Here is a 27370-nt window from a genome sequence, read left to right as displayed (position 1 = left end):
CTTGTCTGAACTCAGAAGCCAAGCTACCTGCTGGCCTTTGGATGGGAGACCACCAAGAAATCTCCCCTCTGTAGGCTAGAATGGGAAGAATTGGACTTCAAGAGTGACAAAAATGTGCCAACTCAAGGCAATCGTGTCCTGGGGTTTGAAAGCCTACGTGGTTGGGTTATCCGGGGCTGTCTGCTCCAAGTAGAAGCTGATTGTGGGGCAGACACCCTCTGCCAGGGAGGGAAGGGGGGCCAGAAGTGAGCTTCCTCTGCTACAGCGCCCTCCCTCTGGAACAGTCTGCTCCCCAAGGAGAGGTTGACATTTGGGCGCAGGGGCTGTTAAGAATTGAGCATGATGAGCTTTTGATTATTCTGTTATTCTCTTATATTCTGAAACAGTGTTTCTCAACCTTGGCCACTTGAAGATGTGAGGACTTCAACTCCCAGAATTCCCCAGCCAGCATGCTGGCTGGGGAATTCTGGGAGTTGAAGTCCCCACATCTTCAAGTGGCCAAGGTTGAGAAACACTGCTCTAAAGGGGCTGGAGTGCAGAAACAAGGCAACACCCCAATCCTAACTAATCAATAAATCAAACCTGCTACCAAGAGGTCCTTTGGAAAGATGGCTAATTCGGCCCTGAGGGCCACACCCATCCTCTGTCACTGGCCCAGGGGCTGGCTCAGCTCCCCCTCCCCACAGGTCCTTGCTTTATCCATTTAGGCTTCCCAACGCTGTCAGCCAATCCTCAGATTTTAGCGGGGAGGGTTAAGGGGAATGCTTTATTTTTCAGACATATTCCCTGCCTCTGGCAAACAGGCCAGTCAGGGAGAATGCTGAAGCAGAACCCTGATCCCTGAGATGCTAGATTTCCACAGGCAGGGCGTTTGTTCAGGAGGGCTGCTCTCCGATATAGTTTTCCCAATTGCAGCCTAAAAGGATGTAAGTCAGACACAGGCATATTCTCTGGATGAGAATTTGGCAACCTCTGTCTGTGTTGGCTTCAGGGCACCGTGTCTCACACTACCTTATAATTAACCGGGGTTGCTAGCTTAATCACCTCATCCTTGAAATGGCCTGACTAAATACCTACGTAATTCTAAATCAGCCGGGATTGGACTACATGATCCATCTCCAAGATCCCTTCCAATGTGATTACTCCAATGCCCTTCTGTGATTACTAGAGGGCCTTTTAACCAGCCTGCCCTTGCACCAAAGGCCCCTGACTCTCTTATTCTCTGAACAATTCTGTGGCTTCGTTCGCACAACGTTCAACCTGGCTGCTGAATTAAGCCATTTTCTTCAATGCCTCGATCCCTAAACAAAGCAAATGAGCTGAGATCACTGAACCCACTTTGTCTTGTCCACCACAACAAAAAACCCAACCCAGATTAGCATTAACCAGGGTTGGCATGTTGTGGGAATGCGGCTGTTAGGTCTTCCTGGCCTAGTCTAGGGCACTGTACTGTATAAACCCATCTAAAACCCTGCCAAAGATGAAGATTCATTCTAAAAAAAGACCCCTCTCCTAGAGGAATAAATCTGCAAACTGGAAGTGGGGTGCATTTAAAAACTGTGTTTTGAGAGGATCACACTCGGAGGCACATATATTTCGTACAGCAGTTGGCGCTGTCAGTACTGAATGGGGAAAAGAGAAGCCTTTTCCGTTTACCTTTCTAGTTCAGGAGGGCTTCCAGGGTGCAAAATCAGGGGGATCACTGGGGGTGACAAGGAGGGGCAGAAAACTCTTCCTCTTGGCTGCCAATTTATAACATCTGCAAGATTAGGCCCTCAGTGGATCTACTCTCAACAAAGAATTAAATTTGACCAAGAGGGATCGTTTCCCTATATACCTATTTGGCTGGGCCTAATCTTGCTGATGTTACTTCTTTAATTATTATTAGATCTATATCCCACTTTCCTTTTGCACACCTAATGCTCCCACCTGCTCTTTTCCCGACAACAACAACCCTGCGAGGTGAGTTGGGCTGAGAGAGAGGGACTGGCCCAAAGTCACCCAGCTGGCTCCTGTGCCTGGGGAGGACTAGAACTCAGAGCCTCCTGGTTTCTACTCCAGCACCTTCACCACTGCACCAAACCGTGGACAAAACGGGAGCAGGTGTGCAGGAGGTGGGGGAAGGAAGCATTCACTGGTCCGCCCCTCTGAGCCTCTGCTTCCATCTACCCCTGCAGACTTTGAAATAGTCCCCATAAATACGATAAATAAATAAATATGGGGGTCCAGAACAAGGTGTACTATGCTGAAGTACATTTTTAAGTGAAGCTCATTTGCAAGCTGCCCTGCTTTTTTGGAATGGAGTTTCCTTTCCTTGGTTTTGATTGGGATGGTTGGCTTGTGGCTTGGCTCACTGGCTTGAGCTGCCTGATGTAATTTGCTCAGCCGGCATTTTTTTTTTTTTTTGGTCTCGTGTCTTTGCTGATTAATGTAGGTTATTTGCATAGAGAACGGACATGATGGGGTAAGGATTTAGGAATTTCGGTTTATCTAATTCTCTGCGCTCTTTTACGTTTGGCCACGCTTTGATTCTTGGCAGTATTTGATATGGAAGTGCTCTGGGATTGTGCTCTGTTCCTCCTTTTCATGGTTTCAGGAGATTCCCGGTTCTTCTTTCCTGCATGCAGAGTAAGACTCACATGGTCTCTTCAAAGGATATGCTGGAACTTTTTTCAAGTTGATGCTGCGTTCAGAATTTTGCATTCTTAGCAGTTCAGTTTTCATTTAAAAAAAAAAAAACAAGTTTCTAACTTTTGCTAAAAGAGTTAGGTGTGCACAAAATGTCAAGGGAAATGTCAAAAGCGGAGGGCGAAAATGACTTTCAGAGACTTTTCCTTTCATCTTCCCCTCTTCAAAGAAAAATGTATCAGTGAAATAAATATGGGCCAACCGTGCAACCCAAACAGATTGGAGGATTCCAGTTTTCTTTATTTCAAATCTGATTTACAAATCTATGCAGAATGCTTTTTTCCCCCTTAAGTCTCATTCAGGTTAAGCTTGGTTCCTGGTGCCTTTATTTATATATTTGTAGAGGGTTTTTTGGCAAGTACAAATGTGGCTTCCTTGTGCCTTCTGAGTGTTATTTTGAGGTTCCTGGTTAATCTACAACTCCAGGACTGGCTGCTTAGTTTTTCTTAAAATTGGCGAGGTGTTGCTCTGGCCGTGATTTCCAGCAGATGAAAAACCATAAATCATGAACACAGTTGATGTTAATGAGAAGGATTTATTCACAGTGTTAATCACAGAACTAGCTTTTATGTTCCGCTACCCTTCCTGTTTCATCTGAAATCCAATTCTGAGCATGTTTGGTAGGAAGTAACTGAGTTCAGCAAGGTTGGACGTTGATAAGCATGCATACAGTGAATTGGGGGAGTTTATATCTTGGTGAGCATGCAGACCAGTGTTTCTCAACCTCAGGAACTTTAAGATGTGTGGACTTCAACTCCCAGAATTCCCCAGCCAGCCATGCTGGCTGGGGAATTCTGGGAATTGAAGTCCACACATCTTAAAGTTGCCGAGGTTGAAAAACACTGATGTAGACAATAGCAGCCAGTGGAATTCCCTGCCACTAGAAGTAGTGGTGGAGAGCTGGTATGGTGTAGTGGTAAAGACACCAGGCTAGAAACTGGGAGGCTGCGAGTTCGAGTCCCGCCTTAGGCACGAAGCCAGCTGGGTGACCTTGGACCAGTCCCTGTCTCTCAGCCCTAGGAAGAAGGCCAGGGCAAAACCCTTCTGAAAACCGCAGAGACTATTCTGGGCAGTCTGACTCGAAGGCACCCCCCAAAAAGACAAGTGGCGATTGCAGAAGGATGCAGAGGTAGCGCCTCTAATGTCTCCACCGTCCTAGCAACTTGCAGACGTTCTCAAACATTTTTCTTCGCATGTTGCGCCAAATAGGACTTACAGGTGTGTTCCCGGGGCAGTCCAAAGGTCCCTCTCCCATGTGGGGGCTGCCTTTTCATTTCTCCGTCTTCTGCAGTAGAAAGTTGGCGCCCTTTGATCCCAGAGGAGAAGGAATGCATAGCTGCAGGAAGTTGACTACCGTAATCCCCTTTTCAAGCCCTCTTTAACTACCACTCTGACCCCTTTTCTTCCTATGGGTCAAACACACAACGTGCCTGGTCCTCCCCCCCATCCTCAGGAAACGCAGCCCCTCTTTCAGAGGAGGGGCAGAATCTGAGCAGCAAACTCTGATTTTGTCAGGAAGTGGCTGGCTTGCTTTGCCACACGCACCTTCCTTCCTTGCTAGCGTGCACGCCGCTGAATTCACGCCACCGGACTCCCATTTTGTAGAAACGGGAGCTGAGTCAAGTTTTCAAGGGGCCCTTGTTCTGCTTACACAGCCTACATAACATAGAACGCAGGGTGGGTTAAAAACCTAGCCCCTGCATTTACATGACACTCTAAGCTCGATTGGGGTTCAACCTGGCTTGTGTTTTGATGACTTCTCCATGTTGCAGGAAACTTTCGTGGTTTGGTGTATTGTGCAAACCTAGGAGACGGGTTAATTCAGAGCCCGGGTTAAGCGTGTTGTGGGAATGCAGTCTGTGTGCATGAGGAGTGACAGCTGTCAATCCGTTTGTTTTGACTTCCTGGAGGAGGAATGTCACCCGCCAGCTTCTCCCCTCAGATGAACTCTAGATTCGTCAAAGATTCTTGGTCATGTTCAGTCTGCTGAAATTGCAGAACTGGGAACGGCCCTTGCGAAATTTCAGTTTACATTTATGAAACGAGCTAGCTGTCAGAGAGCGGGATTTGAAGCCACACACATCTGGAGCAAGGCAGATGGAGGAGCCGTGGATGGGGGATTATGGGGGCTGCTCTATCTGGAGGGTGGAAAGTTAGCAAAAAGTACGTGGATGAAACGGAGGGCGCCTTTCCCCCCCCAAATGACAGTTGTTAGTTAGAAAGGTGGGGGGAGAAATCTGTGGCTGTCTTCACACCAATGCTGTCTGTCTGTCTGTCTGTCTGTCTGTCTGTCTGTCTTTCTTTCCTATGCCTGGCTAAGTGAGTTGCACTAAACGGGCCATACACTTAGAAGGCACCCACAAGATCATTTAGATCAGTGTTTTTCAAATGTGGCCACTTTAAGGTGGGTGGACTTCAACTCCCAGAATTCCCCAGCCAGCCAGAATTCTGGGAGTTGAAGTCCACCCACCTTAAAGTGGCCATGTTTGAAAAACACTGATCTAGAGCAACCCTCTGTGCCAAGCAGGATCCTTCTATAGCACCCTCAGCGGACCGATGGTTGTCTAAAAGCTGCTTAAACGTTTCTCAGTTGAGGGACCTATTTTGCCTCACGCTTCGTTTTGCTGCCAAGCAACTCTCAAAACTTCTCATTAGGAAGTTTCTCCGAAGACTAAGCCCAAATCCGTGCCTTTGCAATTTTTATCTTTCACTTTCTCGCTTCAGCCTTCTTGACGTCAAGCCCAAAGGGGAAGTGAAATTAGCAACATTTTTTCCTCCCCTTTTTAAGCCTTAAAGAGAGCTGCCGATAGTGGGTGGCTTTTGGCTCCGTGTCCTTGGTGGCCCCTGTCCTTTTTTTGCAATTTTTGCAAAAAAAGGGCGGGCTGCTTGTGACTTACCCGCAAGCGTGCTTTCAATTTCCAGTCAATGGAGTATTGGCAGTGAATTCTAAAAAAGGTCCTGGGCTTTGTACCACTCCAAGAAACAATGGAGCAGGGAATAAATGCGGTTGTGGGAGGGGAAGAAGGCAAAGGAAGGACGGAGTTTGAGAATGGGCCAGATGTGGCCAGAGGCTACAGAGCAGTGTTTCTCAAACTTGGTAACTTTAAGACAAGTTTCTACTCCCAGAATTCCCCAGCCAGCATGTGTGCACGTCAACTCCCAGAATTCCCCAGCCAGCATGTTGGCTGGGGAATTCTGGGAGGTGAAGTCCACATGTCTCAAAGTTGCCAAGTTTGAGAAGCACTGGTCTAAACTCTGCTGCCCGCCTCCAATTTCTTCCTTCCACAGCCTGTACTCCCTTAGCTCCTGTTCTCAAGAGAGTTGCAAGTCTTTTTTTTTGCAAAAACTGTGCACCTAGCAAAAATGAAATCAGGGTGAGGCACTTTGGACTTTCCCTTCACTTTCTGAGAATCACCGCTGTTTCATTTACCATGAAATCACCGAGACTTTCTTGTCACTCTGCTGCAAAAGTGGAGTTTTTTCTGATTAACCCAGAGGTTGGGCTGGCCCTTTCTCCCGATCCAGCTAGTCTGTGGTGGTGTGGATGGTGGGGCCTTGGTGAGTCTTTCTGCACACCTGGCAGCTGGCTGACCTTGTCTGGCCTTGGAAACTAAGTAGGGTCAGGCCTTGTTAGTTGTTGGATGGGAGACCACAAAGAAATCCCTGATCAATAGGCTAGATTGGGGAGTCAAAAAACGTCCCTATGTTCAAGTCCAGCTGCAGCTAAGGAACCTGCCTGGGTGACTTCGTCTGTCTCACCCTGGCCTAACCTCACAGGGTTGTTGTGAAGATAAAATGAGAGATACCTGTGACTTCATCCATGCCCCCGGAGAAAGGTAGAATAGAAATGAGAAAAATAAGTAACTCATAAACATCTGAACTGGCACAGCTTAGTTGCCAAAAGATTAAACTAAACCAGGACATGCCCAATTCACATTTTCCTTTGAGCCTGGAACAAAAAGAGCCTTATGTAACTGCAGTAGCCACCAACCAGCTAAAGCTTGAAAGGAAAGAAAGTCAGAAATTGCTAACAACAAAACCAAGGGGACTGATCACATAACAGCTCAGATTATCTTCCCTCTCCTGCCCAACCCTTCAGTATCATTGTGGCCCAAGCAGAACTGAGAAAGTAATCTGGAGAGTTACTCATCGGGACTTCCTGCTTAAGCCACTTCCATTTTTTCTTTGGGTTTTTTCATGCCATGAACCCTAAATCCTGCCCCCTTCTTTGGAATCAGGAGACCGCAACTAGGGAGAGAGGCCTTTGCTGAATTTGCAGAGCAGAGGGCAGGCGTGACGGGATTTCCTGCAAGGCTCTCCTCTCTTGCCTTTCTCCCAAATCCCTGGGAATCTACAGGATTGCTTTGAGGTGGAAATTTGTGCTCTGGAACTTCCCCAAAACATCAGATGTTTCTCCCTGGGGAAAATCCACCCCTTGTTGAGGGATGGAGCTGCTCCTCCAAGCCTACGGTGCCATTTCCCACCCTGGCCCTGCACCTCAAACAGAACAGCTCAATTTAAAAATCAATTGATTGGTTTCAAATCAGTGCTCTCTCCCTCTGCCCTCCCTGCTCTGAGTCTTTAAAGCAGCGTTTCTCACCCTCAGCAATGTGAGGATGCCTGGACTTCAACTCCCAGAATCCCCCCCAGCCAGCCCAGAATTCCCCCAGGAGTGTTCTGCAGGGCCCGGTTAACTCAGGTTAGCAAGGGAGGCACCGGGGTTACTCTCAAGTCCTTAGGGTGGAGCGGCCGAGGAATAACGTGCCCGCGAAGCTCAGCTCTGTTTATGATGCGCCTCCCTCTTCTTCCTCAATCACATCCTGGCAGTCGGAGCCGGGTACAGAGATCGGCCAGCCGCGGTGCCCGTTCTGTCCCGGGGAGCGAGGGATGGCTGTACAGATCTGACCAAGGTGGGGGTCTCTGCCAGCCCTGGCCCGGTTCCGCTGCTGCAGCTGACGGCCCACCGAGATTCGTCTTTCGTGGTTTGCCTTGGATTGTGAAGGGCCCCACGCCCTAAAATCCTGTTGAGTCAGGCAATAATCAGAAATGTGCCTTTCCTGCGGCGTTTCCTTTCTTTTGCCTTGGGACTGTCATCACCCCCCCCCCACCCGCCCCCCTCGAAAATTCTGATTTTCTGGGCCAGATCACACAGCGAGGGAGCTGTGCGGCCAGAGGAAGGCGTGAAAGCAAGTGGGAAGGATCCCAACGTCCCGTCTCGTCCCGCTGTTCCTTTGGGGCTTTCTCCTCCCCGTCCCACCCAGAACTGGGGAGCAGAAGAAAGGGGAAGGCAGGAAAGAAGAGGAAAGGAAAGGATATCTAGCTAACTAATTTATACCAACACCATGCACCCTTCACTCCTGTACTCAGGGTTTCTCAACCTTGGCAACGTGAAGACGGGTGGACTTCAACTCCCAGAATTCCCCAGCCAGCATGGCTGGCTGGGGAATTCTGGGAGTTGAAGTCCACCCGTCTTCACGTTGCCAAGGTTGAGAAACCCTGCCTGTACTGGGTGTTATGACCCACATCCGAAAATATAAACAGTCTGAATAAAAAATTTAAAAATATAACAAAGGAGGCAGAGCACCCTCTCCTATCCAGCCATTTGGACTTTTTCCAAAAAAACAAATATTCCTTGCAACAGACTCCCTGCCACCCACAACCTTTTGCAAGTCTTCCATTTACTTCCCGGTCTTTATCAACACTTCGGGAGATTTTAATGGCTTCTTTCTGCTTTTCCAAGAAGCTTTTAGTCCTCTGACGTATGCGGCCAGCATGATCTCTTTCAGCGCAACGCAGTTCAGGGCTGTGTCTGGTTCCTTTTCCGAATGGGTTAATACCTTTTTTCTTAAATTGCTTCTCCAGGGCAAGGAGGCAGAATTCTCTGCGTGGGAATATTTTTCTGATGCTGAGGCACAGCCCCATTCAGAGTCACGTCTAAAGTCCCGAAAAATCTGCCCTCCAGACAGACTTTCTCAAAATAGTGCATGGAGTAGGAAGGAAACCCAAAGATTAATGCTGGGTTTGGGCTCATCCCTCAGCTGACTGGCTGATATTGGAATGTGGAGTCCTTGGGGTTCTCTGAGCTTGGTCGTTTGCTTGCAGACCTTTCGTTACCTGACCAGGTAACATCTTCAGTGCTCGAAGAGAGTGGGGTTTGCTCCCTGTTTCTATACAGTCGCTTGCCCTGCCAGTGTTGGTGGGGGGGTGGATTTCTGCTTGGCAGTTCCTTAATTAGGGTGTTGTTCTCTGCCTGATTGTTTGTCTGGGGTTAATCCCTGCTTATCTGGGTGTTGGCTGCTGGAGGGGATGTGTTGTGGTCTTTTGTTTCCTCCTCAGTTTTTTTATTGTCTCTTGTGAATGGTGTGTCAGTGTGGTTTATCTCTGTGTGTCTATTGATAGCTGATTTGTCTGAATGCCAAGTTTCCAGGAATTCCCCAGCATTTTTGGATTTGGCTTGGTTTAGGATGCTCACAGCTGAAACTATGGTTGAGTCTGTCCGTGTTTTGTGAGGTTAAGGAGTTTCATCGTGTCTTCTGACTGCTAGTTGGTGTTCATGGATGCGCTCTGCTAATCTTCTGCCGGTCTGTCCTACATAGTGACTGTTACAGACGCCGTATGTTGTAGATGGCTCCTGTTTTTTCTTCTTGGGCTACTGGGAGAAAACAACTCCCCCACCAACACTGACAGGGCTAGCTACAGTATATAAATAGAGAGCAAACCCCACTCCCTTCTAGCACCGAAGATGTTACCTGGATGGGTAATGAAACGTTTGCAAGAAAACAACCAAGAAATCAGAGAACCCCAGGGACTCCACAGTTCAACCCCAAGCTACACAGATTCTCTTCTATTCATATTGTAATATTAGTATTCATTTATACACATGCAAGGTGGACGTAATGAAGGTTCTGAGTTTAAACTGCTCCAAACGTAGGCTCTAAGAATGGCCTGTAAAAAGGCTGGGGAGGGGGTACGGGGGGGGGGCTCTGGTTGCCTTGTTCCTAAACTGTCCTGTATTTTTTTGCAACCAAAACTGATGGTTGCAAATTGTCTTTACAAGACCAGGTAGCTGCCTCCTATTTTTTTTTTTTAAACAACCAAAGCTGATGGTTGCCAATTGTAAAGACCATTGGCAAGACCAGATAACTGCCTCCTGTTACGGTGGGGAGGCAGTTCTGAAATTTTAGGCTGGCTGGAGGCAGGATCCAGGGAGAGCAGGGGGGGGGGGCTTCTAAATCCCATTTTCTCCTGACCTTGTTTAGACTCTGAGTTTGCAACAAGCAAAATCTCTTCTTTGTCTGGTTTCCTTAACTTTTGTTAAAGCTAATCTCCTTAGCAGCAGGGGGCTCTTCTGCAATTTACTAGTAGTTATTTAACAACAGACTGTAAAAAAGAGACCCCCTACTTCAGTGGAACTGAATCCTGTTGAGTGCGGGACACATCCTTGTAGCTTTCTTGCCAACGTGGAGGGGTCTGCCCCTGCCCACGTGAGTGTTTGGACTTTCCAAATTTCCCAAGTATGCCTGCCCCTCACCCCCATTACTCGCTTCTTTTAGCAGATTGACACAGATTTGATTTTTTTCTCTCTCTCTCTTTCTTTATTGGAGCACATCTCTTCCTTCTGGAGACTGGGGAAGGCAGTGAGCCATACATTTGCCATAAATGTAAGCGTGGTTTGAACTGGACAGTTATTACATAATAATGACATTTAATTGCAGCCATGCTAAGACGTAGGAGATTTATGGATTTGTAAAATTGAGTCTTTTATTGGGTGTGAGGATTGAGGGAATTTAAAGCCCGTAATATCCACAATGTCGTTTTCTTTCTCCTCCTTTTTTCCTTTCCACCATCCATTTTTCCACTTCATTCTTTTTCCAGTTTCTTGTCCGCCAAGCACCTGCTGGTTCTTTAGTTTCCTCTCCTGATACTCAAAACTTCCCGCAGATTTATTTTTTTGCTTCCGATTTTCCTCCTCTGTTTCTTATTCAGGAGGAATGAAAGCCTGGAGAATTCTGGGAGCTGAAGTCCACACATCTTCAAGTGGCCCAGTTTGAAAAACACTGATTTAACTTAGTTGGAGAGAGCTTGCTTCCAATTCCTAGATCTATTTCCCAGCATTTCTGGTTTTAGGCTTTTGTAGAGTTGGTGCGCAGATAACCTGGGCTGATCTGGCCAAGAGCTAAGAACAGGTGTTGCCCTGTTCAGTACTTGGATGGGAGACCACCAGAAAATCCTAGACTTGTAGCTAGAATGAGAAGTTGAAAAATGTCCCAGAAGAAAGGCTAACCCATATTGTAACGTTGCTAAGAAAACTGTACGATGTGTCCATTCACTCACCAGCAGCTGAGGAGCACTTTTATCCTTGATAGCCGTCGCTGGCCAAAGTTGACCAGCTTTCTTTAACCTGGGTCCACGTGACTCCAAGTCCTCATTGACCGAAGATGTTGGGAAGGCCCCAACTTCGGGAAGGCATATGACTGTAGGGGGGAAGCAGACCAGTGACCTGATGCAGTGAGCGCAGCTTCCTGTATCGATTGATTTTATTCCATTTATTCCACGTGGATGCTGCCAGCTCCAGCTGACTGGTGGCCAGACCCTTAGTCTTCCTATAAAAGAAACATCTCAATTAGGAAGCAACAGGCAGCTGAAATCACACCTTGCTGTGCGAAAGGTGGACATTTTCCATCTGCTTGGACCTGGGGGTCATGGAGAGGAAGCGGGGTGATATCCGTTCCTGTGCAAACTTGCAAGGTTTCTTAGGAATTTAAGAAACTCCATCTGGTCTCATCTGGGGCTCCCCCCGTCCCCTCCCAACACAACTGAAACCCAACTGGGTTGACCTTCGTGTTTAGTGGATCTTTCTCCACCGTCTCTAGCTTAGCAGCGCTCCAAAGACGATTTCCCCCATAAATTTTCTCCCAGCCGTCTCCTTTCCACTTCTTCGTAATTTATAATTAACAATCATGCTCCTCAGTCATCGCCCTCTTTGGAGGGTCTTGCAAATCAAACTATAAAAGTCCAATAAACGCCGCCTTAAGCCGTAAAACACATAGCAGGAAGTTAAACTTTTATCATAGGAATAAAAAATAGATACCGAAAGATCAGGACAAGTATAAAAGAATTTCACCTCATTTAAAAAGGAGAAAATGAATTCCAAAAGAGGCTTTTCAGGCAGAAAATAATTCCAAAGGGATTTGGGATAAAAAGCGCTTATTTCTACATGCCTAATTTGGCAGGCGAGATGTGGGGAGGGGGAGAGACTAGTGTTTGGAAATAATGTTCTTCCAAAATCTACCATGTCATTTTTCAAGTTTTCTTCAGTAGAGAAGGCTTCTGTTTTTCTGCCTTATTTGCAGGAGGTTGGAAAATTCCCTTGGTTGTGTTTTTCAGCTTGCTTATTGCTGGAATGGGACAAGCCCCAGGGCTGTGTCTGTGTGTGTCCTAGTGAGATGACAAGCCATTCAGATCCACAACATTCACACACATCTTTTGGTCACCTTGTCACTAACAAATACAAGGGAACCCTCCCGTATTTTGAGGAATTGTTCGACAGGGGTCTCTGCAGTAAAGTGGGGCAAGATACAGCAAGCCCTGCCCCACAATGACACCACAAGCCCCTTTATGTGTTTGCATTCTGATGTCACTGTCGCCCTGCCCTTATACAGTATTATGACATCACAGTGCACGCAATTCATTCCTTGCTTGCTGACAAAAAACAGGCCAGACAACCCAGCTGGTTTGTTTCTTGCCAGTATTCCCCCATTATTGGCTCATAAGAAATAATTAAAGCACCAGTTTTTTAACCCTCCTTGCTTGGATTTTTAAAAAAATGTGCTGGGAATCAAGTTGTGTTTGTTGACTTCATTGGCTACATAGGGTAGAGCCATTCTTCTCAACTTTGGCAACTTTAAGATGGGTGGACTTCAACTCTCAGAATAGATTTCATTGTAGTTTTAGAATTGCTCTGAAATAGGGGAAATTGGGGAACCTCAGGAAAACGGGAAGGGGAGTTGGGATAACAACCATCGACCATTTTTCTTTCTCTCCTTCTCGACAGGTTTCGTGGTGGGCCAGGCTGGATTATACCAATCGCTGCTCATGTTTCTGGTGGCCTACTTCATCATCGGCATGACCGTCCTGTCGGTGTGCGCAATCTCTACCAATGGGGCGCTGGATGCTGGTGGCGCCTACTGTATCCTTTGTGTGCAAACCCCAAAACTGTTCAAACCGGTCGTTCATCGAGATAAACCTCCCCCAATCTGGTCGCCTCCAGCACAGGGGCTGCCGAATCCCCAAGTTGGGAAAAATTGACTTAAAGCTTTTCTGCACAGCAATCCTGTCTTCCATGCATAAACCAGCCAGAAAAGAAATCTTCTGAATTCAGCCCTTCCTCTACTGAGCGACTGATAGCGTGATGATTTGTCCAGGCCATGTTTACAGTGGCTGCTGACAGCTGGATTTCCTTGTTTCTTTGCTCCTCCTGGATGGGCGAAATAGACCAAAACCATAGCTTAACGTTTCCCCTCTTCCTTAAGCTAGAAGGGAGAAGTAGCAGAATCCTGGTCAATTTCATACAGTTAAAAAGCCACAAACCCAAAGTGAGGTCTGTTCTTTTGATGCTCTACTGCCGTGTGTCTCAACCTGAGCAACTTTAAGATGTGTGGACTTCAGCTCCCAGAATTCCACAGCTAGCTTGCTGCCTGGGGAATTCTGGGAGTTGAAGTCCATACATCTTCTTGAGAAACCCTGCTCTACTGTTTCATCAGTGAACTTGTAACACAAGAAGAGCATTCGCTATTTCACTGGTAAACTTGTGTTAGAAAATGGCTTTGGAGGGCAAGGGGCATTCCGGCCACAATTCACGGAGCCAGTTTGGGGTGGGGGGCTTTCCTTACAATGACATGCAGCCGGGAGCCAGAGTTGTCTTTGTGCCAATATGAGTTGGAAAACAGACCTTTTGGTGCCCTGCAGGGTGAGACAAGGAAGGGTTGCCTTCCAGGTGAGCCGGAGGCAGGTAGAGCAGAGCATGGTGCCTCCTTGGCCTAGGCTGATAGATCAAATTTGTAAGGCCACCCAGCCCCATAGGGACTCTAGGCTAGTTTGAATGAGGTCAGGGTTGAGCCCTACGAATCACTGGAGGGGATGATGTTCTAGGGGGCAAGTGCCTGAAGGAAGGGACAGCAGTCCAGATTCACTGGGGCAAGCTGATCAGTCCTTACATTAGTGTTTTTCACTCTTGGCAACTTTAAGACGTGTGGACTTCAACTCCCAGAATTCCTCAGCCAGCCAGGCTGGCTGGGGAATTCTGGGAGTTGAAGTCCACACGTCTTAAAGTTGCCAAGAGTGAAAAAAACACTGTCTTCCACTAACGTTCTGCTTGAGCAACCAGTCCAGAATGGACGGGGGTGTGCAACTGCCCAGTCCTTTCCTAGATTCATGGATCTGGGAGCATAATAGCAAGTTTGCCTTGCCCTGTTTGAAACCACGCTTTCCCCCTTTCAGATTCTTCTTCTCACAGGACTCCTGAAAGGTCAGCCCTTTGAGGTAGGCCAGGTCAGGAAATTGACCCTGCAGAGATGCCAGGAATGACTGTTTATTGTTTAGGGTAGGAGTTCTTGGGAGTCCAAGGATAGATTTCACCCCTTGGGGGTCCATGGATAGCTTTCAGGGGGTCCGTGAACCTGGGTGGGGAAAACATACCAAGGCAAGCTAAATTTCAGTTAGAGGTTATTTTCACTAACCTTGTTGGTTTCTGGTTAGCGACTGAATGGATTAATAAACATTCACTATATTACCATATTCCAAGTCTACTATTATAAAATATTTTGTTAACAACTGTTTTTGTTATCATCAGTTTCCTTTGTCATACAATCTATATTGATGTATTTTGATTTATGCATTTGGAGGCATTTTCCTTAGAAGGGGTCTGTAGGTTCAGCAGACTCCCGAAGGGATCTGGGGCACAAAAACGTTTAGAAGCCCCGTTTTAGGTTATATTAACAGGCTCTTGAAAGCTTGTCCAAGTTTCTTTCTGTCCCATCTCATACTAAACAAAATCAAGGTGGAATTATTTTGCGTTTCTTTCTCACGGACTGTGAGTTTCTATCTCTGGACTGTCCCTTCTCCAAATCCCACTTAGCGGCTCGCTCCTTATGGCGCGCTGATGTTTTTCCCAAGGCCGCTCTCAATTTTTTTACACTCAGTTGGGCAGCAAAGGTTGGCACTGTGATCTGGCTGGGGAGGGGCCCCAGTTCTCCGCTTCCTGGTCTCTCAAGGTAGCAAACAAGGTCTCTCCTTGACCCGCTTGGCACAGACATGATCAGCCGGGCATTGGGCCCCGAGTTTGGCGGGAGCATCGGCATCATGTTCTTCTTTGCCAATATTTGTGGCAGCGCACTCTACATCTTGGGCCTGGTAGAGGCCGTGGTGGATGACTTTGGCATCCCGGCAGGTGAGAAGAGCTCAGCTAAGGTAGCCCCTTCCGAATTTTACCCAGCCTCTCCCGATGAACACATTCAGTGGGAAGGTATAAGGTTTCGTCAGCGGCCGCTCTTTTCATCAGACGCATTTTCAAAAAGTGAACTGCAGCTTTCAAAAACTTCTGCCTTTTCAACAAATGTGTTTGGCGGAAAAGGTGCCACCAGGCTTCCTCTGATTTGGGGCCACCGTAAACCAACAATGCTCTCGTCCAAATCCCCAGCCGTGGGCATTGAGAGGTTTGCAAGAACATGGAAAGAATGAGGTGCAACAGCCCATGACTTTAGAGACGCAATTTCTTTAGATACGCTACAGTCATTGGCAAAGGTGTTTTAAAGCACTTTTTTAAAAAAGGACAGCAAAAGAAAGAAAGGGATGAGGCCACAGTAGTGAGAATGCAACACTCCCTTCTTGTCTCCTAGCAAGACTGGGCTCCTTTTCCCTGTCAACGGGGTTTGGGGAGTGGCCAGCACATGGCTAGGGCCCATGCCGGACCCCTGTCAGATTTGCAAAGCCAAGAAGATGTTCTTTTCGAAAGGATAATGGGAAATTAGCAGATGGAATAAGAAGGATCTCTGGGGTGGGGTGGGGTGGGGTGGGGGGAGTCCCTTGCACAGCATTTAATTTTTTATTTTATTTAGGCAATTAACATGCAGCCTGCTGCCCAGATGGCTCTAGGCTGCTTGCAGGGGAACAGTATAGCCAGCATGGAAAGCTATCAGATATAAGCAGGGTTGGCGGGGAGCGGGGTTGAGTAATACTCAAGGATTTAGGTAAATTCATCTCTCTTGAGACTCTTCCTAAGGTGTAATAAAGAACAGGTTACTTTAACTTGGCCAGCGTGGGGAACAGATTTCAGTGTCAATGACTGGCTTTTCTTCCCATGGGGTGTGTGTGTGTGTGTGTGTGTGTGTGTGTGTAATAGGCATGCAAGAGGGATGGTGAGCAGAGGATCCAGAAGGGTAAAAGTTCTGCAGCTTCTTTGCTGCTTTTCTGTGGGTGATCTGACTCTGCCCATGGCTGGTTTAAAAGAAGATTGGATAATCTCACCCTAAATCTGTGCAAATCTCTGCCTTTCAATCCACCCAGAGCAGTTTTTCCCAAGGCAGGATGATACAGAGGGCATCAAAGATGCTCCTGGTATTTCTACCTGGTTTGTTATACCAGCCTAAGGATCATGCTTCTGTGATCCTTAAGCCTCTATTGCAGTGTTTCTCAAAGTTGGCAACTCTAAGATGTGTGGATTTTAACTCCCGGAATTTATTTAAGGCCAAGGGGAATCTTAACTAATAGCTTAAGGAAATATCTCCTGTACAGTTCAGTGTTTCTCAGCCTTGCTGGCTGGGGAATTCTGGGAGTTCAAATGCACGCATCTTAGACTTGCCAACGTTGAAAAACCCTGCTCTGATTGCTTCTGGGTCCTCCAAGGAAATTCTGTGTTTGGTTTTTGTGAGAGGAAGTGAGGGAGCTATTCGGGGGGGCGGGGGGAGCAGTGACTATTTGTGTGTGTGTTTGTGAAATCTAATACAACTCTTGGCTATACGCAGAGGGGACCAGCGGGACGGCCACCCAGGTCCTGCCCCGCAGTTACTGGTTTGACCTCTTATACGGCACGGTCCTCCTGTTCCTGTGCCTCCTCGTCTGCCTCGTGGGTGCTGGCATCTATGCCAAGGCCACCTTCCTCATCTTCCTCGTCGTCATGGTGGTGCTGGGCACCGTCTGCCTCAGCTTCTTTCTTGTGGGCGTCCGGGTCGTGTGGCTTCCTGCGAGCTTTGATGGGAACCACACTGAAGTCCTCAACGCGTCCTTCACCGGCTTTAAGCTCAGCACCCTCCTGGGCAACCTGCATGGTGAGTTGGCACACGTTCTGGACCTTTCTGCCTGGCCCAGAGGCAACGTCGCCCGCCTTGGCCGGGCTTTGGGGAGGGGGGCAGAGAAGAGGGACGGCAGAAGTGACGCGGTCTCTGGCGTTACGGGGGAAGATTACAGCAAGTCTCAAGGACTTTGGTGCACGGGTGGCTGCAGGGAAGGCTTCAAAAAAGTCAGAATGGCACCCCGCCCACCCCTTTTTACGTGCCTCGTGACCTGCTTTGAAAAACGGTCTGTGACAAACAGACAGAAAGCAGGAGCTGCCACTGGGAGTTGAAAAGCTGAATAAAGAAATGAAAAGGAAAAAAAAAACGTAGAAAAGGTCAGCCCTCAAGATAGATTGTCCATGTTGAGATGGAACCACGAAATGCAAAAAGCCTTTGTGACCATTGATGAATTTTTTTGGAACAGCCAGAATCCACAGGAGAGATATTTCTATGGGATCTAACTCCAAAATGATATGCATGCTGCTGTTGGTCGAAGTCCAGCGGTGACTCTTTACACGGTGCATCGAGGGACATAAAATAATAAAACAGCTGTGTTTCCGTGGCGGTGCATCATGAATTTTCAGGGTTGAATTTGGGAGAACCGCCAAACGAAGCTCTTGCCCAAAGCTCAGACTTGTCTTTGAGATCGGTGTGCCTCTACTGCTGATTAGGCGGGCACGTGTGTGAGTTCACTGAGAAGGCCCTGAAATCAGGTGGAATGACCCGAAGTTGTTGCTTTTAGCATCCGCACAGCTGCTGCTAAGAGGTTCTGGCGTTTGGCTGCAAACAGAGGCCATGAAAAAGGTGGCAAGATCAGGAGGTGCCAACATTGCCTTCTGTGGCCAGCTGCACTTACCCAAACATGCCAGAAGTTACACTTATACACCCCTGAAACAAAGAGATCTTGCAAAGGGGCCCTGTGAAATTGTGAGACTCCTGCAATTTTAAAAACGCTGGTTTTTTATGGGGAGATTGGCCTGGGACGTCCTCCTGGGTGGGGTGGCGTGGCTGACGCCACTTGGCCGAGCTTGTTCCAAGGTTTTCTGGGAGGGAAAATCATAGTTCTTCAGGAAAGATGGTTCACTTTTACCCTGACAGCCACAGCAGGAAGCTTGTAAGTTAACTGTGAAAGGGGCTAACTTAAGACATTTTGCTACCTAAGAGTTAGGGCTGGTCCAGGTTTGAAAAGCAGTTCCCCCCTTGCTCTTTTCCATCAGTATGTGCAAAATTGAGTTAAGGATGAGAATTTGACAAGAAAATATTGTATTTTAATGTATTTTATCTCTTCTGTAAAGAGCCCAGAGTCGCTTTTTAACGAGATGGGCAGTGACAAATTTTGTGTGTGTGTGTGTGTATATATATATATAATTTTTATTTATTTATTTATTACATTTACATGCCGCCCATCTCCCGCAGAGGGTGGCTCTGGGTGGCTCGCAGTTCAAATCCCAAAACAGTAAAACCCATAAAAATACAAATATCCATCCTAAAATAACTCATAACAGTTCTGTATAAAAAGACTACAGGCAATTCAAGTTGACGGTGGGGGGGAGCAGTGTCAATCGTCGTACCAGCCAATTCCAACAATGCGAGCCCCCGTCAGGCCCTCTGGCCTAGAATGGCAGTGCCAAGAGGCCCTCCTGCCAAGGCGGGCCCTGCGCGTCTGAAGGAATGGCTCCCAGATCATTCAATGAGGAAGAGGTCCGTTTCACGAGGGCGCCAAATTCACGGCTACTGCTTTTTTCCATCCGGGCAACCCTGTTGGGGCGACCCGTCGCGTCGACCACGCTGCCATCCTGCCGCCTCTTCCAGCGGACTACAGCGTCGATTACACAACTGGGCGGCTGATGAGCTTCAGCACAGTCTTCGCCGTCATGTTCAACGGTTGCACCGGCATCATGGCGGGTTCGAACATGTCAGGTGTGTGGGGATTTGCAGGGCCGGAAGGAAAGGGTAGGTGGTGGGGAAGGCCGATGGGGGATGAGGCTCCTGTTTGTTGGGCGTGCTTGACCAAAGTCTCCTCCTGTTCCAGGTGACCTGAAGCGGCCCAGCTACTCCATTCCTCGGGGGACCATCATGGCGGTGATTTTCACCTACGTTGTGTACAATTTGTTGGCTGTGCTCCTAAGCTGCACCTGCGACAGGTAGGTGTGGGGTTGTCCAGCAGGGGGTACGCATGTCCTTCAGTTGTTCTGTGGGAGGAACAAATCCTCCAAACCAGTGTTTCTCAACCTTGGCGGCTTGAAGATGCCTGGACTTCTGGGGAATTCTGGGAGTTGAAGTCCAGGCATCTTCAAGCCGCCAAGGTTGAGAAACACTGCTCTAAACCTTTAAAGAGTTCACTCTTGTGCTTGGAGTGGCTCTCATTTTATACTTGCAGTGACAATCTTAGCAAAGATAAACTTGCTCCAGTCACCACTCAGAAGGCAAAGGACCTGGGGCAATGTCCTAAAGCAATTCTAGGATATATTCCTGTCGATTTTTCTGTTCCTTAAGGCCCCCTCCTCCTCCTCTTGCCACCGAGACAGTTGGAAACTGGCGGCATTTATGGAAGAGCATTCCATAAATTCTCTTTGTGGGATAGAGGAAAGGTGCATAGGTTTGGGGGGAGAAAAAGTCTCTGCGCCTGGAAAGGTAGTGTGGTGAGGAAAGCATTTTTCTGGATGAGCTACTTTTCTTCCGCTGCTGCTTTCTCTCCTGTTGCATGGGAAAGCGTATTAAGAGGTGGGACGCTCCATTCAGTTGCCTGAAAGTGATCTTTGTTCCATGGTCATCATTTTTCTCTCTGTTTCTTCCATTCCCTTTTGGTCTTCAACAACAACTATTGCTTCGTTTGAGAATCAAATTGCTTGTGCTGAGTTCCATCAAATAAGGTCCCTAGCTGTAAAATACCTGCGTCCTGAAATTGACTTGGGCGAATGAATAGTCCAGTTCTAATCTGTCTGCCTTTTGTCAGCATCATTCAGAAGTTTCCCAGTGCTGGAATTTACGCTGAAATTCAGAGGTTGGGCAGAATACTTGGCTGACGAGGGAGTCTTCTGGTCTTCTGTGAAGAGGAAGTTTTAAGTCAGGTTCTAAGGCAGAAGGCACCTTGAGAATCTCCAGGGTCTTCCTGAAGTGGGCATGGCAATGAGTTGGGTGACAGGGAGGCTGGAGAATCTCAGATAGGGGCAGTGATGACCTTTTCCTGTTGCCAATGAGTTTGCACTGTGTGCTTTTAGGCCTGGGTACAATAGCCAGGTCAGTTCAGTTGCATTCTTGCATCTGGGTGTCTGATACAAGTACTTCAGTTGTGGAATTGTGTGATGATACCACTCATCTGTCCCCACCAGTGGGTGCCCGTTGGGTGGGTGGATGGATAGATGCTTTTGTGCGGTCAAAAAAGTCAAGATGGTGGCTACAGTGGTGCAATCTTGGATGGCACCATCGTGGACACCATCTTTTTTTATTATTATTATTATTAAATTGGTATGCCGCCCATCTCCCCCCCAACGGGTGACTCTGGGCGGCTCTTGACTTCTTTGACCATACCCTCTGGAGTCCCCTGCTCATAATATTGGACTAGGACCAGGGAGACCAAGGTTCAAACTCCCCCCAACTATGAAAGCTCTTTGGATGAGTTTGAGCCAGGTTGGCAAGCCCTCCTGGGATCTCAGTAATGGGGGATCCTGGGATCTATGGCTGCCTGGGCCAGCCACGTTGCAGCCTCTCTCCCTAAGCATTCGTTGGCATCTGACCATCTCTTGAAGCCACCTCCTGCTTTTGTGGGCTGACAGAGTTGGCATTTCTGTGGCATCAGGAGCAAACTCCCTCCCTCCCATGCTGTAAAATAATAAAACTTACTCTGGACATTAAAAAAACCTTGGCACAGTGTGAGTTTAATGCAGCATGATTAATGAGATTTCAGATCCTTATTCTCATGAGATCAGAATACTCTATATTTTTCTCATCCCCTGGAAACTGATTCTGTCCCTCCTCGCTGCTTGCCCCTCTGTCTCTCTCTTGCACACACACACTGAGCCTCTCCTTTGCACAATCCAGTGTCAACCCAAAATTCAAGTGCAGGACAAGGTCGAAGGTCCCCAAAAGGCACCTCGACCCATCGGTTTCCTGCCTGTGGTGGGGAAGATGTCCCGTGAATCCTGCAAGCTAATCCTGCCTTCAGAATGGCCTTGATCTGCCCCAATAACCAACTTCAAGCTTTTTCAAGACAGGTCACACCAACATTCAGCAGTTTCAGATCAGAAGTGACGGGCCCACAGGCTTTGGTGCAGGAGTCCCAGGGTCATCTCCAGATTTTGCATCTTTCTCCTACTCTGTTCTGCTGTCTCCTTTTCCATCCCAGCCCCCAATTTGCCACTCTGCCTTTGAGCCCTGCAAATTCTGCAAGTTCCAATATTTTGTTCCAAGGCTTAACTTGACAGTCCCCATTCCTGATATCCACGGGCAAGTCTTGAAGGCTGTGTTTTCTTCCTTCTCCCCTCATGCTGCTCCTCCACCTCCTTCTAAACCACCCATCTCATTTTTCCCCTTGGTCTTCTAAAATGACCTGGAATCACAGGATGGGAAGGGGCCACTGAGGTCACTGAGCCCCCCTCCCCGTGCAGAAGTCAGATTAAGGCATCCATGACAGATGGTGGTCCAGCTCCTGCTTGATCACATCCAGTGAAAGGGAACCCCACCCTTTACGGGTTTATGGATTCCAGTGTCAAAAAAGATACCCATTTCCAGGACACCTGCATGTCCCAGGCCCCCAGTAGGATCCACACCTGGCCTTTAATTGGGGCAGAACCCATGGGGGGCTGAAGGGGAAACGGTCACGCTCCTCTCCAATCTTGGGGAGATGTGCAAATCAGGATCTGGATAAAATTTGCTGTGTGTACGCGTGCCCATGTGGGTGTGTGGGAGAGAGAACGAGCAGGCCTGCCTTGTTCTCGGAGCGCACGGCTTGTTAATTTTCTGCTCTGGAAAGTGCTGCTATAAATCGTGCAAGGCTGGGCCAGCCGGCAGGAATTGGTTAGAATTATAGCTGTCATGTTCTAATACCTTAATGCACGGCCATTGCTCATAATGACAGGGGACAGGACCGCTTGCAAACCCAGTGCCTGACATGCTGCGGCCCCTCCCTCGGCCATTCCTCCCTCCCCCTCTGAAATGTTTAATAGGCCACTCCACTGCCCTCCTCCTCCTCCTCCTCCTCCTCCTCCCACCAGCATCACATCAGCAGGAGCTGATTTCAAAGGCCAGGTAAGCTTCAGAGCCTCTTACACTGCTGGACCTCTCGCTGCTGTTTGCCCCCGCCTCGCCCCTGGCGCTCCAAACGGGGGGCAGCCCTAGTGCAGTGGGGCAGCCGAGAGGCAGAAGTGGGGTCCCAGGCAGCATCCGGCTCAGAGTTACTCTTTGCCAAAAGTTTTTCGGTGGCCACCTGCAAGCCCCAGGGGACCAAGTCAAGGGACTGGCCTGCCTGTTCAGCATGTCAGGGGCTCCATTGCTCCAGGAAAAAGGCCGGCGTCATACGATGCTTTATTTTCAGCTGAGCCTGCTTTGAAAAATTCACCCGAAAGCCCCCAGAACAGAATGGGCCAGGAATGGAAAATGGGGGGAGCTGACTGGCAAGAAGGGAGCTAGGCGTGTGTTGGAGAGCAGGTATTCAGCTAATACATTAAGAAATGCCATTATTAGGCCTGCTCCGAAGTCCTCCCAAATAATTTAAGCTTACAGAGCACTGAGTTATTAAGTGGTTTTGGTTTAGCACGATGCAGGCGAGTCTGCAGGATGTGGTCCAAAAAGTCAAGATGGCGGCCATGACGTTGCCATCAGCGTTCCAGCTACAAAACACAGAAAAAGCAGGCGGAGTCAATTGTGCTGTCGTGGCTGCCATCTTGACTCTTTTGACCGCGTGCTGCAGACTCCCCAGCACAATGCATCAATCAGGGCCCTGTGTTTTATCCCACAAGCCAGAATTAAACCTCCTGGCTAGTTGCCTTCTTCAGAAAAGTCTGCTAGATTCCTCCGGATTTATTCCTTGTTCTCCCGATCCATCCAGTAGCGCAGGAGACAGCCTCCCCCCCCCCCCCATTTAAAAATACCAGGTTGGCTGTTAATTGCACCAGCTAAAATAGACCCAAAGGCAGTCCAGCAAAGACTGGGGACAAATGATGGAGCGGAGCTGTGCCAGTGGGGTTCCTGGCACCATAGGCATTGTTCAGCAAGGTGGTCTTTCCAGGAGGAGAGGATCTCTGTAGCTCAGGGTTGAACTGTGGCGCTCTTGGTGTTCTGTGAGCTTGCTAGTTGGCTTGTGGACGTTTCATTACCCCACTAGGTCACCTCATCAGTGCGAGGGACGGTGGGGTTTGCTCCCTGCTTATATACAGTAGCTTGCCCTGCCAGTGTGGGTGGGGGTGTGGTTTTCTCCTTGGTGGTTCCCTGGTGCCTGGGGGATCCTGGGAGTTGAAGCCCACACATCTTAAAGTGGCTGAGGTTGAGAAGCACTGCTCTAGACCCCGCATTTGAATGGCAGGGCTGCAGCTCCACAGTGGTCTTCCCATCCCAGGCTGTGAGCTGAAGGATGCAGAATGCACCACAGATGTCCTCTGAGCCACACGGTGGTTTCCGAACAGGAGCCCTGCGGCATCTCCATGCACCTGTTCGGAGAAGAACGCTGCTGGCTGGTCCCCAATGTCTGTGGGTGGGGGTGGGGGGGTCCCCTGAGCTCAAAACTTCCCATTCTGCTGCACTTATTAGCAAGGTGATCAATTTAAGGGTAATTAGGTATTAATTGCAAAAAAGACAGCAGCTTTGATAGCCCATGCAAATTTATCTCCCACCTGCTCACTGCCTCTTGTTAAAATCCAATTAAATCCCAGCCATTTGTATAGTTTGATGTGTTAGCGAAAGTTCCGTATCCTCTCCTTTTATTTGCTTTATTGAATTTTGCCTGCCTGGCTTTTCACATGCTGGGCATTTCATCAGCTGCCGTCTCGTAAAATTGGGGAAGTGACTCCAAAGTGATCAATGGTTTATTTGGCAGAGTTCTTGCAACCGGGAAGGTTTAGCAACGGCTGCCTTTGTCTGGTCGTGATACCTTCCCGTGCAAGTCTGCCAATGTGGCAGGGCCAAGCTCCCTGCAGGTGGGCAAGACCACGGAAGCAGGACTTCAGTAAAACGTCTTTAATGGTAGAATTCAGGAGAAATAGAGAATCTTGGAAAGTGCAAGAAGAGTTTCCCACCCTGTTTTATAACAGGTGAATTAAGGTGGAGTTTCTGTGTAGGAAGTGAAACGCTTCTTCCCAGGTTTCTCACTACCCGGGCTGAGTTGCTGTTTATGAGACCAGCCACCAAGTAACTCCCCTCATATGTCTTGATCCTTGAAGTCTATTACTCCTTCCATTTCTCTCCCAGCCTCCCCCAGTCTCTCGCTGGCACTTTCTTTGAGTCTACCTCCTAACCTTGGAAGAACCTGCCCAAATATTCAGTTTGATTCCTGGCCTTTAGTGGCCAGCTTGACCAGCGATAACGCATCTACTGGAAAGCAAAGCTTTGTTCAGGGTGGAGAACGATGCGTGGTTGTCAGCTAGATCTGTAGGTCAAACCCACTGACAAAGAAGAGGAGCGAAGGCGGGTAAAACCCGACGGCCAGGTTTGGCTCTGATTTTCTCCTGCCCTTTCCTTTGCTCCCGTTCGTAGCTCTCTTTGGAATTGAAATAGGTTTGCATTTTGTCGATAGGAAGGACGAACGGTGGGGTTCGTTTTTTTGCTTTGCCCACGTTAATTTTGGGGTGGATCGTCATAGCTCTTCCCCCACTTTGAAGACGTTTTGGGCGTTCCCGTCTGTGCCAGGGTCTCTTAGCCCTTTCGTTATGGCGTTGTGGTTTCTGGTGTTTTATTCTCTTCTTCTTTGCATTGTATTATGATGGTCTTATGCAGTGCACAGCTTAGAGCTTTTGGGATGAAATGGCTTCAGGGACATCCGAAGGAATCAAAAATGCCAGAATGGCAGTTGCAAACCCACTCCACTTTTACGTAGGAACACTGGAAACAGTAGTTTCTTTGCAGAGATTATAGCAGTATTTCTCAACCTTGGCAACTTTAAGATGTGTGGACTTCAACTCCCAGAATTCCCCAGCCAGCCATGCTGGCTAGGGAATTCTGAGAGTTGAAGTGCACTCATCTTAAAGTTGTCAAGGTTGGGAAACACTGGCTTATAGTCTCTCTTTCTCAACTGATGCCCCTGATGTTTGGAAACCTAGGGAATTATCTATCAAAGATACATACCACTGTAATAATTTCAAGACTAGGGGACATTATTATAGTCATGTATTGTCTATGTGACTCCATCATGCAACGTTCTTCTACCTGGTGGTTCTTCTTTCTCTAGGCTTCTTCTCCAACGGGACTATAGCTTTTTGAAGGACATCAACATCTGGCCCCCGTTTGTCATCATCGGGGTCTACTTTTCGACTCTCTCAGCTGCCATGAGCAACCTCATCGGGGCCTCTCGGATCCTCTATGCTTTGGCCAAAGATGACCTCTTTGGTGAGTAAGATGCGCTGAGCAATGCTCTAGCAAGGTGCCTCTCAAAACAGGTTTCTTTTGCTCAAGAAAGTTTGGGTTCCATCGCATCGTAAGAGTTGTGGAGTCAGAAGGACCACAAGGATGGGCTAGTTCAAACTTCTGCCAAGCTCCTTTCAAGATTTTCTTGGTTGGGGGACTGAAATGCTTCTTGACATCATGTAGATGTCCAACAGCAAGCTAAGCCTTGGAGTGGCTGGTTTGGTTGCACGGGCCTAGCACTGTGGGTTGTCAACCGTAAGAATCATGTGAGCAAAATGCACTAATTGTGGTATGTTCACAACAAGCCACCATACATGAGCCCAGTGAGAAATGTTGCCACCAACAGCTTGTGGCCCAGGCTGCAGTTGATTGATGACATGTGGGAAGGGGTTTCTGACCCAGAAGGAAGAACACAGAGATTGGATGAGGGATGAGTCACCCAGACTCATCTTGAGAAAGCTAAGCATGGCCAGACTAGTTAATAGTTGGATGGGGGACCACTTGGAAACCCAAGGTTATAAGCAACTGGGAAGTGGAAAGAATCATTGCAGAAGAAGCCAAGGGCAAACAATTTCTGCCCTATGAAAACTCCACGTGTCCACTTGCCATCGAGATCAACCCAAAGGAAGTTTTATATTTACTTTATGAGTGAAAAGAAGAATTAGGACATTAGTAGAGGAAAACCATTTCTACCATGCAGAATACTAGATGAAACTGACCTCCTTCGTAGGACTGCCGTACAAAAAAAAGAGAAAAAGATTGTGCATCTCTTTGAACCTTCTCCCCAGCACCGCACACATCTCTCCCCACTTTGTTTCGGCAGCTGTAGCAATATCACCAGATGTAGTTAGAGAAATTCTTTGCTCGTTATTTTGTGATGTGTGGATTGACCCTAATAAAACATTGCCCTAGTGAGGATTTTGGACTTTTCTAGGCATCCTGCCTGCTTTATGGAACATATTATCTTACCAGGAAAATATATTTTTGTAGCAAATGGCCAGAAAGCACTGAAGGCGTGCGGTATATACCCAGCGATGGTGCTGAAAAAGCCAAGAGTCTGCAGATTGCATTGCTGCCCGGAGAGAGGGTGGAATTACAGTTTTAATTATTGCTAGTCTGCCCTTCAGACCTGACAAATTCTGGAGAAGTATACGAGAATGTAAATGCGCTGTAATAAAGAAAATACAATGGGTCTTCTGTTTCCTATAACAATAAAAGCAAAGGGTTATAAAGCCACAGAACTGTAAGGCAGACAGTGCCCCCCCCCAAAAAAGCTTTGATAAATCAAAATCACTTTACTGGGCACCCAAAAATTGGGACTTTGGGGCTGGTGGAACAGGAAAGGGGGTCCTCATTTGGGGTGCCAGTACTGAAAAGGCCCCTTCCTATCTGATCCTGTTGCATGAAGAACATCTTCTGATAACCATGATCTATAGTCAGTCCAACAAGCAAAAGCCGGATTAAATGACGCGTGCGATTCTCCTATTATATTTATTAGAGACTTTCCAATTATCCCAGCCCCTTGTTGATTTGGTGGATTTTGTTACCTTGGCAGAGGAGAAGGAAGAAGCCTTCTCAAAGGAAAACCAGATTTTTTTTCTAAGTCACATTTTTCACGCATCACAGCCTGGTGCCTAAGAAGAACGGCATTGAAGCAGATGAGAGGAAAATAGGAAGTTATGGAGCTCTGAAAATTTTTCTTTCGTCTGGGGAAATGGGCCTTAAAATGGCAAATAGCAAAACATGCAAGCGAGCGTAAAGTGTAAAATATTGGGGCAAAAATGTCTAATGTCACCTAT

General features: G+C 47.9%; 1 protein-coding gene across 2 annotated transcripts in view; it reads left to right on the top strand.

The window, feature by feature from the left end:
* Nucleotides 1–27370, top strand: part of LOC103056241 (solute carrier family 12 member 9-like) — a 104516-nt gene that overhangs the window by 673 nt on the left and 76473 nt on the right. Inside the window, exons 2-8 of one of the 2 annotated variants that reach the window (XM_088131882.1) lie at nucleotides 10293–10349; nucleotides 12743–12877; nucleotides 14999–15136; nucleotides 16710–17012; nucleotides 18831–18938; nucleotides 19051–19162; nucleotides 25396–25553. In XM_088131882.1, the coding sequence (XP_087988008.1) occupies nucleotides 10293–10349; nucleotides 12743–12877; nucleotides 14999–15136; nucleotides 16710–17012; nucleotides 18831–18938; nucleotides 19051–19162; nucleotides 25396–25553 (1011 nt within the window). The remainder of the gene's footprint in view (nucleotides 1–10292; nucleotides 10350–12742; nucleotides 12878–14998; nucleotides 15137–16709; nucleotides 17013–18830; nucleotides 18939–19050; nucleotides 19163–25395; nucleotides 25554–27370) is intronic. The other variant, XR_015794348.1, reaches the window with a different exon arrangement.

This window comes from Python bivittatus, unplaced genomic scaffold, assembly GCF_059951505.1.
Source record: "Python bivittatus isolate LINGU-HERP-01145 unplaced genomic scaffold, Pbiv_v1 ctg000980_np1212, whole genome shotgun sequence".
In the NCBI taxonomy this organism is placed as follows: Eukaryota; Metazoa; Chordata; class Lepidosauria; order Squamata; family Pythonidae; genus Python; species Python bivittatus.
Note: the sequence above shows the minus strand (reverse complement) of the source record. Positions and strands in the feature narration are given on the sequence as shown.